The following is a 12,751-nucleotide window of genomic DNA, read 5'->3' on the forward strand; positions in this document are numbered from 1 at the left end:
CTGCAAAATGGAACTACTCGGTTCTCCTGCTACACCGCAGAGGGTAGGGCTGACACACACAGGCCAGAGAGAAGCTCGGGTGTATGGTTTGAAGAGCGTAGACAGTGACTGGGCACCAGGAAGCCATGCACGTATTACTGGATCTGTGTGGCTGTGCACACAGAAGACGCGACGTAAACAGGAACAGTTCTAGAAGTGTATGAGGAATGCGATCGTTTGGTAAACAGATTTGGAGCAGCAGACATCTGGAACGCGTCACGCTCAGTGCTGTGGAAGATAGAGGGCTGTTTGAGGTTTAGACCCCTCCTGGGGAGGACAGCGCTTTGATGAAACTACCTGCCTATGCTTGTGACAGGTGGAGGCCGTGGGGCTGTGTCTGGTGTGCAGATGCTAAAGACAGGGAGGTAGGAGTTTGGGAAAGGAGTCAATCTCTACTTTCTCTAAAACCTTTTAACCGGGAAACCCTGGGCTCCTCAGAGTCAGAATCTGGAAGTTTGGGAGTCAGGCATCTCCATCTTTAATGCATTCCTGTAGTCCTTCTAAAGCATGCTTATATTTGAGTGCCGCTGGCTCTAACCTCGGACACTCTTAGGGCAGAGGGCCCCCCTTCATCATGTGCAGACTTGGGACCCCTGAGGCAGACACAGTGGGCATAGCTGTGGGCGTGGGGCAGGTGCCCCATTTGTTTCAGAGGTCTGACTTTTCCTGGGGTCCCAAGTCAAGTCTTCCCAGTCCCAGGGCTATCTCTTCGCTGCCCCCGCTTCTGCCTGGACCCCGTCCTGGCCCCATTGGCTTCAGCTCCCAAGATCCCAAGGATCTTGATAATCCTTGAGCCAAAGTTCTTTGACTATTTTAAACTAAAATAGGTGAGCCATGTCTCCTTTTGACCCTGGGGTCAGATTCTCTGCTCTTAGCATTGCTACTTGGCCCTCAAGGTCTGAGGAGCTGCCTGGGAATCCTTTTGGCCTTCGGTCCCCCTCCTGCCAGTGCTGGAGGCAGGGCAGGGTCCCCGGAGCTGGTGACGTCAGCTTCTCCAGGCCATCTGCCCGACTTCTCCCTCCCGGCATATCTACAATGCGAAGAGTCCAGCTTCCCGACCTCCTGCTGCCCCTGTGCACAGGGTAGTTGGTGGACCGGTGGGTCAGTGAGGGAAGAGTGTGCTCCCAAAGTCCCTGGCCGTTAGAGTCTCCGATTTCAGATTTCACCACAGTAGGAGTGCTCCTGGCACCTCCCCCACCCCCTCCCCCACCAGGAGCCCCGGCCAGCTACTTTCCATTGCAGGAAACATCTGCTGGGGAGGCCAGGCTAGGCCAGGGGGTTACTGGAGGACGTTGGCCAGTACCGTCACCCAGATCCTGTAACTTGAAGCATGTGGAGGGCTCTGGCCCTGCCCGCCCACCCACCCTGCCTCCCTCCTGCCACGGGCGGGCAACTCTAACAAAGAAGTTGTTTGCTGGGCAGCTAAGCAGAGCACGGTCTGGGAGGAAAGGGGTGTGTGTAGGGGTGGGGGTGAGAGCAGGCCTTGTTGCCACAGCCAGTGGTGGCCGCTCTGCCTGGGAGAGGGCCGTGAGTCATAGGGACCGGCGCCCGCCCAGGGAAGAGATTGCAGGGTGAACAGCCCGCCTTATGGGACAGGCCAGACAGAGCTGGGAAGCTGGGAGTTCATTCTCTCCTGGGAGTTTCTGACCAACTATGAGCTGTGTGTGAGTAACCGGCGGGGTGCACCTGTGCACCTGGCTGTGGGGTCATCCTCTTCCTGTGCAGTCTGTCTGTCCTCCAGGAGCCTGCTTTTTCAGAGCCCTCAGCTGGCCCTGTGCACCTGCCGTGTGTCTGCGTCGTCTGGCCCCTGCCTGCCTCTTGAAGTGGCTGTCCACATTGACTAGAGGAGGGGCTTCCCCACATCCCCTCTGGGTCACCCTCAGCCCAACAACCGGCCACACTGTGGGAGCCAAAGTGGGACAAAGCAAAACCTGGCCATGGGAGACTGGCTGGCCAGTCTGTCCCAGGAACCATGCGGACTACACCCTCCCACTCGTGAGGTTCCGTGCTGAGAGCAGAGCTCTAGGAGGGAAAAGGAGGCCGGGCAGGGTCACGAAGGCTCTCTGCCAAGCCACCAGAGGTTGCCCATCTGTGTCCAGCCCAGACAAGACGGACTGTTTTCATCCTGAGGGAATCAGAGCTCAAGGAGCGGGGCTCCACTGGGAGGCGGAGCCGTGGGGAGCAATGGAATCTCTGACGGAGTCTGGGGTCCTCTGGAGCCTCCTGCTGGAGCAGGACAGCCAGCCTTTGCAGTGGTACCTGAAGAAGTTTCCAGATACGCCTGCTGGTGCAGAGCTCTGCTTTGGGCACGGATCTGAGGAAATCCCAGCCGTGAGTGTGCCTCCCAACCCCTCCGGGCCTGAGTGACATTCCGCTGGGCCTCTGTAATTCGTCACTTGGCCCCAGATCACCCAAGGGCCCCAGATCTTGATAATCCTTGAGCCAAAGTTCTTTGATGATTTTAAATTAAAATAGGTGAGCCATAGCTCAGTCTTGGAGAAGATTGCTTTAAGAGCGGGCTGGGGGGGTGGCGGGGAGCAGAGGGTCAGGTCTCTTGTGTCACAAGGATCTATGGTGGCAGGTCGTCCTACCGTGTATTTACTTAGAGTCTAGGAGGCAAAGGCGGCCGCCATCCACACCGGCAGCCAGCCGGGAAGAAATCGGAGCATTTATATGCAAGACCAAGTTGAGGAGTCCCTACACCCAAGCCACTTGTTGTAGAACTGGCCGAGGTCAGAGGTCAAGGCGGGATTTGCCCTCCCCCTCCCTACAGCTGCAGCTTTGTTCTGAGGAGAGGGGAGGAGTGGCTCCCTCCCTTTGCCAGAGGTTTGGTGTGGAGATTATGGCCAGACACCGTGCACTGTGCACCTCTGTAAAATGCCCGAGTTCCCAGTGGATGTGAGGGAAATCTGGGTGAGGGAGCACTATGGAAAGCCCATTAGGAATAGGAACACTTCTGGGCTTCAGGTAACTGGATGCCTGATGCCCGCTTTCACCTGCAGGGGGCTCGGGGCCATCCGGTAGGCTGGTCCTCAGGCTGATAACTGGAGTGTGGTAATGAAGACCCGCTTGATCGTTGCATTCATTTAAAAACAATTAATCGTGGTAAGGAACATAAGATGTTCCATCTTAAGTATTTCTCAGTTCAGTAGCATTAAGTGCATTCCCACTGTGCTGCCACAAATTTCCAGAACTTCTTCCCCTTGAAAAACTGAAACTTTACTACCACACCCCTGGACAAAAAGACCCACTCGTGGGCCTGAAAGGCTAGCGGGGGCCCCAAAGCAGGTGAACATCTCATCCGCAAGAGAGCGTGCTCTGCTGGGGCATCCTGTCGTTTGCTTCCTGGCACCGAGATCCTGAGGCAACATGGAGCCGTGACTCCGACCAGGGGCTCTGGTTCAGACCACCTTGGTCCGTGCTCTCCCCTCCCGATTGGTAACCACATACTTTGGACAAGTTGCTTAACCTCTCTGTGCCTCAACTTCCTAGTGTGTAAAATGGGATAATGAAAACAATCTGTGGCCAAATGAAATGATGTATATGAAGGGCTAATAATGACGATGCTTGGTACATGGTAATAACTCATTTTGTATTAGCTTAACTATAGCTCTAGAAGGGGCGCCTGGGTGGCTCAGTCGGTGAAGCATCTGACTCAGTTTTTGGTTCAAGCCCTGCGCCCGGCCCCACACTGACAGCTGGAGCCTGATGGGGATTCTCTCTTTCCCTCTCTCTCTCTCTCTGCCCCTCCCACACTCATGCATGAGCTTGTGCGTTCTCTCTCTCAAAGTAGATGAATACACTGAAAAAAAAAAAGAAGGTCAGACATAATTAGGAACTTACTGATGATCAGGTGGTCAAGCAGGGGTTTTCATTGTGCAGGCTCTGTTCTGCAAGGCCAGGCAGCCAGTTAGATTGGATATCTCAGTATCTGTTTGGAGCTATCATATAGGCCAGAGGAGTGTTATATTGGGAGGTCTTTTCTAGCCACAGGAGAGGTTGGCTTCTAGACACTCACTCCCAATGGCCCTGATACTTGGTTCAAACACACGGCAGGTGTTTTTTGCAGTTTGGGCTTCTGCAGCATAGCATTGCCTGGGGGGAGGGAGGTAGCACGGCATCCACTGGGAATCTCTTCCAGAAATCCTCCCCAAACTGAAGTCCTGTCATTACGTCCCCTTCAACTTCCTGTGATATTCCTCTTCCCTCTGGCACAAAAGCCATTGAGCCACTTAGCTCAGGTAGTCAACCGCAGGCTCTGAATGTGGTCGGGCCACAGCCTGAGTTTGCTCACAGGCCAGCGAGCTTCACAGAAAGTCAAAAACGAACAGTCTAAGGTGCATTTCATTGCAATTCATTGCACCCAGCTGTATGTCAGTGGATTCCCAGGGAAGTGGCTGAGAGAGTGTAAATGGCCAAGGTCTATCTGTCGCCATCATCAGGACAATCTGTGTGCACCCGTGCACTCCTGGCATAAGTAGGTCAGTGAACCTCCTGGGTGGAGTACACATGTTTCTCTGTCGCAATGCATGGCTCTTCCTGGGTCGTGCACCTGTCTTCTTGTATCATCCTCGGGTACCTTTTTTTTTTAATTTTTCATTTTAATTTTAAGATTGTAAGTTTGGAAAGATCAGGATTCCTGTCTATTCAGCTGGCTGATGGAATTTCCATGGAGGATTTGCTAAGGTAGTTTATGGGTACGAGTCTGCACGGAGGCACCCAAAAAGCTAGATGGACACAGGGTCCCCTGGTGGCACCAGTGATGGGAGGTGAGCTCAGGACCAGGAATCCAGAAAGCTGCCCCTGACCAGCTGGAGAAACCTTGGGGAGGGGTCTCCTCTCTGGCCTTTGTTTCTCATCAGTAATGTAAGTGTTGGAGTAGATAGTCTTATAAAGGGTGGGGAGGGAATGAAGGCTGCGTGCCTCTAGTTGCCAGGTGTGCTTTTAAATCCTCTACCTGTGTGCTTACCCTAGTACTAGCTTTACGGGTTTTTTAAAATCCAGTCTTGGTAAAGTGCAGGTCTTCTCCCTGCCCCGTTTTCCTGAGATACAATTGAGACGTCACATTGATATAGTCCTCCATTTTGATTTCTTTTTTTTTCTTGTTGTGAATTTCATACACGGCCAAGTACTTACTGTATTAGTCATGATAACCACTTCTGAGGGATACACGGAGTACCGTCATATTCTGGGTCCTCCCGGGGGGCTGAGGGAGCCCTTCTGGGCCCCTGTTTCACTGTCAAGGTGGTACTTCCTGCTGGCAGAAGGCAGGACAGCGATAGCTCTCATGGTGGGTCCCAGGAAGCACCCTGGACGTGTCCCTCCTTCTTTTCTCTTCTTGGGATGTGATGTGGGCCCTGCTTCGTCTGTTTGACGTTTTTGCGTCGGTTGCCACTTTTTCAGTGGCAGATTCTCTCCACGGTGTTTTTCCATAATACCGAAGCTCCCTTTGCCTAACCTGGCCACTTAGGGTCTGTGGGATAACAGGGCCTCATCTTTGCCTTTTAAACACGCAAGCAGGTGCTTTTCCTGCATCTGCCCCCCCAGCCCCACAGAACCTGGAAGCATCCTGCTAACCTTGGCCGTTGTCATGCAGGTATTAAGCCCAACTTACAAGCAGAGAAATGAAGACTTCAGAAAGCTCTTTAAGCAACTTCCAGACACGGAGCGCCTCATTGTTGGTGAGCTGGGAGACCTGGGGATGGAGGGCAGGGGGCAAGAAGGAGGTCTGGGATCCCAAGGACGGCACTCAGGCTGCTTCTGTCTCGAGGTTGCCCACATAAAAGCCAGCCCAAGCGAGAACATCTGTCCGGGAGCAGGGAGAGAAGATGTCCAGAGCGCCGACCCTCGTGGTTGTGGCTCAGGGCTAAGTACCATGTGTGTGGTGGCCTTGACAGAAAGCCCAACCTGGAAGGAGTCTCTGCCATTCTTAACCTCTGTAGATGGCCCAGCGGTGAAGGGTTGGGGTAACTGTGTAGGGGAGGGGTGTTCGTTGACTTTAAAAAAAAAATTTTTTTTAGTATTTATTTTGAGAGAGAGCACGAGCAGGGGAGGGGCAGAGCGAGAGAATCCCAAGAAAGCTCCATGCTGTCAGTGCAGAGCCCCATGCAGAGCTCAATCTCATAAAGCGTGAGGTCATGACCTGAGCTGAAATCAAGAGTCGGACACTTAACCGACTGAGCCACCCAGGCACCCCGTGGCCTTTTCTACCTCCGACGTCTTTGCCCCGCCTCTGCCATCTCATCCATTCCTCTGCCTCCAGGCGGAAGCACGGTGATCTTTCAAATCACATGAGACACCAGGGACTCCCTTGGCCACTAGTTCAAGGGTCTCACCCACCTAGTGAGCCTAGTGAGTGGGAGGCAGTTGGGCTCCCCCAGTGCTGGTGGAGGGCGGGCATGCTTAACTTGTAGTGGTTCACTGAAGATGCGTCCCGTCTCTGAGCTCTCTGCCCCCCATCCTACCACAGATTACTCATGTGCACTCCAAAGAGACATTCTTCTTCAGGGCCGACTCTACCTCTCTGAAAATTGGATCTGCTTCTACAGCAACATCTTCCGCTGGGAAACTCTGGTAAAGACCTGGGGCTTGCCTCCGGGGTTGTCCCCTTGGCTGTGACTGAACGAGCTGCCCCCACCTGCCCCTTTTTGTTGACTTCGTGCTCCACCCACACCTTTGCACAATTCCTAAATGTACAGGCCGAGTCTTGAGGGATAGACCTCCTCTACCACATCTTCCCCTCCCTCCCTCCCTCCCTCCCTCCCTCCCGGGTGTGGAAGAGAGTGTGGGAGCATTTGCTTTCGGCAAATGCAGTTAAGTATTCTGCAAGGCGGAGGATAGCTGAGTAAAAGGAACATTGGCCTCAGAACTGGCTTGTACGTTATCTGCGTTCTCCACCTAGTGAGCTGTGTGCTACTAGGCTGGTCCTTTGCTCTTTCTCTATTTCCTTATCTTAGAGATAAAGTGGGAAGAGGTAAACTGGGTAACTTTTATGGTTGCATCCAGTGCCGGTGTTCTGTGTTTTTGTAAGTGGCAAGTAGCACGGGGCCTCTGCACGTTAATCGGACTGTGTAGACTTGAGAAAGAAGGCTCCCTGCACCAGGAGCTGAGGCACCCTTGGGCTCTAGGTGAGGCTCAGCCACCACGTCGCCCTGTGGCCTCCATGAAGTAGGGGGCTAAACCAGATGATCTCTGAGGAGGTCCCTTCTAGGTTTAGAAATACGTAGACTGACACGTGATCTCCCCTCTCTGAACTGGGGCCGTGCGAATGCTCACTGCTGACTCAGTTAATGTCTCCTCTCCTTATCCACCCTCCCTTCCCTGTGGGGTGCCAGCTGACTGTCCGTTTGAAAGACATCTGCTCCATGACTAAAGAAAAAACAGCTCGCCTCATTCCCAATGCCATCCAAGTTTGCACTGACTCAGAAAAGGTAAGTGGAGTCCGACCTTGGACTTTCTGCTCCCCGCTGCCCCTGTCCCCAAGCCTCCCACTTCCGTCCCACAGTTGCATGAATATGGAAGCCAGTAGGATGGCAGCGACGGATGGTCAGGTGATGCAGATCATGGGGTCACCTCCACTGGGTCAGGGTGTTTGGATTCTGAGCAGGGGTGAAGATGGAACGGCTGAACGTTGCACTTGGAGCCGGAACACTTAAATTTGAGTCCCGTAACTGTAGGTGTGTTCCGTTGCCTCTCTCAACCTAAGTTTTCCCATGTATAAAATGGAGCCAGCCATTCCTATAACACTCTTGAAATGACATCACATATTTGGAAACACTAAATCATGAAGCGTTGTACACATGTAAGATGTTATTATATATCCGTGTAGAGCTCATCAAAAGGGATGAGAGTCAGGGGCGCTTGGGTGGCTCAGTCGGTTGAGCGTCCCACTTCGGCTCAGGTCACGATCTCGCCGTTGGCGAGTTCGAGCCCCGCGTCAGGCTCTGTGCTGACAGCTCGGAAGCCTGGAGCCTGCTTCGGATTCTGTGTCTCCCTCTCTGTCTGCCCCTCCCCTGCTCATGCTGTGTCTCTCTCTGTCTCAAAAATAAATATAAACATTAAAAAAAAAAAAGATTGAAAAAAATAAATAAAAAAGGGATGAGAGTCTGGTAGGAAATGGATTCGGCACATCAGGATGGGGAAAATGTGGTCGGTAACATTTAGGGCAGAGAAAACACTGTGATCTTTGATCTTTAACCAGAGCCTGAAGACTGATCGCTTCAGGGCTAGGGGTGGACCAGGCTTCTGCTGAACACAGGTCCGCCATGCCCTTGGACTGAGGCAGTTCAGTGGCAACAACCATGAGACTTTGGGGTCAGATGGTGTTTGGTTTGAATTCTGTTTTTTCTCACGAATCAGCTTTGTGATTACAGACGTCACCTGATCCCCACCAGCCTGTTTATTAGGTATTAGCAGTTATGTTTATTTTCCAAGGCTTTTGTGTGATTAAAATGAAGCAGCAGCATTTGGGAAGCACCTGGATCGTGTTCAGTACCATCTGGTTTCCCATCATTTCCCTCCCGCACGTTATACAGGGTCCCCACTAATGTGTAAGCACAAAGAGCAGGAGTCCCTCCCTGTCCTGATTGCTGTTGTATCCCAAATGTGTAAAATCGTACCCAGCACGTACTACATTCAGTTATTTGTTGACTTAATATTGAAAGGGTGAGTGGGTTAGTGGGTTTGTCTTCTCAAAGGCCAGTTCAAAGCTCAGCACTTAATAACCCAGTTCTAGCCGGTAGGTGAAAGAAGCTGTTTTACGGAGGTGAAAACCTCCACCCAGAGAGAGAAGCACCGAGGAAACATGGGTGAATGAAGGACTTGGTGACAGTGAGGACTTAGGGGGTCCCAGGTACACAGACCCCGAGGATTCATCCCCATCACGAGAGTACCCTGATGTCGTGGTCACAGATAACTGTAGCATTTGGGGATGAATTCAGCAGCTTCTTTGTTTATTTTTGTTTTCTTTTATTTTAATTAATTAATTTTAATGTTTGTTTTTGAGAGAGAGTGTGAATGGGGGAGGGGCAGAGAGAGAGAGAGAGGGAGACACAGAATCTGAAACACCCTCCAGCTTTGAGCTGTTAGCACAGAGCCTGACGCGGGGCTTGAACTCAGCAACCATCAGATCGTGACCTGAGCTGAACGGTCGGACACTTAACCGACTAAGCCACCCAGGTGCCCCAGCAGCTTCCTTTTTTTTTTTTTTTTTTTTTTTTTTTAAAAGGATGAAGCACCCTGTCTCCTCCATTCGTTATATCGTGAGTCTTACCAGATATTTCTTGCTGTTTTCCCCAAATCTAGCACTTTTTCACTTCATTCGGAGCCCGGGATAGGACATACATGATGATGTTCCGGCTCTGGCAGAATGCACTCCTCGAAAAGGTAAGTGCCGCCCAGCTCCTTCCTTCAGCCTCAGCATGCACATCCATCTGGAATGCTCTTTCCCCTGAGGTGGGGGCCCCACGGAAAGATTGCTCTTACTGGGACATTGGCTTGCTCCAAAGCCGCCCACGTGGTTCGGGAAAGCCCCCCAGACTCGGGGTGAGTTACGTCTTCTCCCACACGTGGTGCTGTGTGAGCAGCCTCGTCGCTGTCTGCACCGAGGCCTTCCTGGACCTCAGACACTTCAGTCCCACTGTTGTAAAATGTGCCAGCATTTGTTTTAGTCAGGAATGGTGAGACACACAGAGGTGGAGGTGACTGTTAGGAAAGGATCAGTTTTCAGGCTTACGGGTGCCTAGAGGCAGAGGTGCATCCCACCATGCAGAAACACACGGGGAAGTGACAGCCGGCGTCAGCCAGGAGGCAGAGAGAGCGAGGGGGAAAGCGTGCCAGAGCTTTTATTGTGATTTTTTTTTTGCAGGAAGCAATAGGTGAGGCAGGGTAAGCAGGCGGACAGGTTGAGGATCAGCTACTTTGAATAATTCCACCTGGCTTCAGGGCACAGAGACTGTCTCTGGGTGCATGGTACCTGTCCCTGGGGTACATAAAGCTGCATACTAGGGACCTGGACTGTAAGAGCTGGAAAAGAAGGTGGTATCCACCTCGGATTGGTCAGTCGCGTGTGAAAGATGCACTTCAGGCATGTGGTTTTCTATTTCCAGGAATTACCTAACCCCAGGAGGGGCAGTCCCTCCCCAGTGAGCAAGGCCTCAGATCCCGGAGCATCAAAAATACAGAAAATAGGGGGCGCCTGGGTGGCTCAGTCGGTTAAGCGGCCGACTTCGGCTCAGGTCATGATCTCGCGGTCCGTGAGTTCGAGCCCCGCATCGGGCTCTGTGCTGACAGCTCAGAGCCTGGAGCCTGTTTCAGATTCTGTGTCTCCCTCTCTCTGACCCTCCCCCGTTCATGCTTTGTCTCTCTCTGTCTCAAAAATAAATAAACGTTAGGGGTGCCTGGGTGGCTCAGTCGGTTGAGCGTCCGACTTCGGCTCAGGTCATGATCTCACGGTCCGTTGAGTTCGAGCCCCACGTCGGGCTCTGTGCTGACAGCTCGGAGCCTGGAGCCTGCTTCAGATTCTGTGTCTCCCTCTCTCTCTGACCCTCCTCCATTCATGCTCTCTCTCTGTCTCAAAAATAAATAAACATAAAAAAAATAAATAAATAAATAAAAATAAATAAATTAAATAAACGTTAAAAAAATACAGAAAATAGGGAAATAGAGTTAATACAGCCACAAGTTTGACTGCTTGAGTGTCTGAAGGACACTGAGGGGACACAGATAAATGTGATATCATGGCCACATTCCTTAGAAAACTCAGATGTCAGGGCGGAGGGTGTGTTGATAAATAGCCCCCAAGCCAGGGAAAGAGACATAGGAAGAAGTTACATGGTTATAATTAGTTATTATATATATGACATGTATGTTATCTACCCTAATTCTATCCTGAAGAATCTGAAGTAAACTGGGTAGATTTATTATTTAGAATTTCATGGGGCGCTTGGGTGGCTCAGTCGGTTAAGTGTCCGACTTCAACTCAGGTCACAATCTCGCGGTCCGTGAGTTTGAGCCCCGCGTCGGGTTCTGGGCTGATGGCTCAGAGCCTGGAGCCTGCTTCAGATTCTGTGTCTCCCTCTCTCTCTGCCCCTCCCCTGTTCATGCTCTGTCTCTCTCTGTCTCAAAAATAAAATATATGTTAAAAAAAAAATTTTAGAATTTCTTCTAACCTGAAGATCTACAGCCCTGGCATAAATCTAGGTAACTTATTTTAGCTGAGATCTTCTGCCTTAAGTAGCTATCAATAATAGTAACATGATAATGTGTTTTAACGTCCACTGGCCTGTTTGGATCTTCAGTTCACAACCACTGTCATTGCTGGATAAGACAGAGGGATGGACATCCATACGGTTCACAGGAACTCTCACAAAATAGATGTGTGCCGATTGTCCTTGACCTGCTTGTGGTCAATCAAGCCAAGCCAAATGGAATGGTCAGGGAAGGGTGTATGGAGAAGGGGAGAACACAGAATGGCAAAGGCGTCCCAGGTGGGATGAATGCTATACATAAGGGCCAAAGATAGGAGGCAGGAGGTCCAGATAAAGGAAAAGGAGATGTTTCCCTCTGGCTCTGTGAGGGCCAGCACCCGCCAGCTCAGGGAGAGCCCTGACTATGCTATTCTAGGCATTTCTGCTTAGGTGGAAACCCAGAACCCTGGCTCATGGCAATCTGCCAGCACCTGCTGCTTTTTTTTTTTTTTCCCTTAATTTTTAATCTTATTTGGGGGGGAGTGGCAGAGAAAGGGGGAGAGAGAATTTCAAGCAGGCTCTGTGCTGATAGCATGGAGCCTGATGTGGGACTCGATCCCATGACACTGGGATCATGACCTGAGCCAAAATCAAGAGTCAGACGCTCAACCGACAGAACCACCCAGGCGCCCCAGCACCTGCTTCTTAAACCATAACCTTGAAAGGATGGACTCGGAGAATTCTCAGATTCTTCATCGCATCTATTGATGGGAAACATTCTTTATGTTTCACTTAAAAATCTATCTTGGTATTTTGACTGCTTCTCTTTTTCTTAATTCTCTTGCTGTCTTTTTCACATACTTCCCTTACCACCTGCTCCCCCTCCTTCCAGTTTAAGACTCATTCATGGTCTATCCAGTCTTAGTTCTTCCACATTCTGTTGCCTCTTTCCCAAAAATCTGAACCCTATGCGAGCTCACTTTTCTGAGGACAGTACTTTTGAGGAGGACCTGTAGACACCCAGTGAAATAAGAAACTAGAACTAATACATAGAACTGTAGGCAAACTGATTCTGCGTGACAATAAAGAAGGAAGTGTTCAGGTAGCCAAGAGAGGGTTGGATGTGATGACCTTTGAGGTCCCTTGAACTATGAGAATATAGGCTTCTTTCCAACCACAAGAACTGTCCAACTATGGAATGGGCCTCTGAGGTCACACCTCATTCTTGAACATAAGGCAGTAAGGCCTACGTGGCCAGCATTAGTATAAAGAGATATCTGAGGTGTTGGGTAGACTGGCTCAAGGGACCGAGTCCGAATCAGACGCTCTGTGATCACCTTGGCCCCAGAGTAACACTGGCTTATGACGCCTAATGCTCGACCTCATCCATAGGAGCAAAAGATGGATAGTTACCGTCCTTAAGGGGCCAGTTGATTCCATTATGCAAACCTGAGTTGTGGGGACAGGTCAAGTTCCTGGCTCTACTGAAAGCCATATTTTTGGCAGAAGATTAGGTATCTGACGAT

The 12,751-nt window shown here is 51.1% G+C and overlaps 1 protein-coding gene across 17 annotated transcripts in view; it reads left to right on the plus strand.

The window, feature by feature from the left end:
• Positions 1 to 12,751, plus strand: part of GRAMD1B (GRAM domain containing 1B) — a 172,371-nt gene that overhangs the window by 136,677 nt on the left and 22,943 nt on the right. For 16 of the 17 annotated variants that reach the window (XM_043579665.1, XM_043579663.1, XM_043579670.1 and 13 more), the window contains 4 exons: positions 5,636 to 5,720; positions 6,509 to 6,612; positions 7,374 to 7,469; positions 9,343 to 9,423. In XM_043579665.1, the coding sequence (XP_043435600.1) occupies positions 5,636 to 5,720; positions 6,509 to 6,612; positions 7,374 to 7,469; positions 9,343 to 9,423 (366 nt within the window). Of the gene's footprint in view, positions 1 to 1,556; positions 2,371 to 5,635; positions 5,721 to 6,508; positions 6,613 to 7,373; positions 7,470 to 9,342; positions 9,424 to 12,751 lie in introns of those variants that run through there. The other variant, XM_043579682.1, reaches the window with a different exon arrangement.

Source organism: Prionailurus bengalensis, chromosome D1, assembly GCF_016509475.1.
Source record: "Prionailurus bengalensis isolate Pbe53 chromosome D1, Fcat_Pben_1.1_paternal_pri, whole genome shotgun sequence".
In the NCBI taxonomy this organism is placed as follows: Eukaryota; Metazoa; Chordata; class Mammalia; order Carnivora; family Felidae; genus Prionailurus; species Prionailurus bengalensis.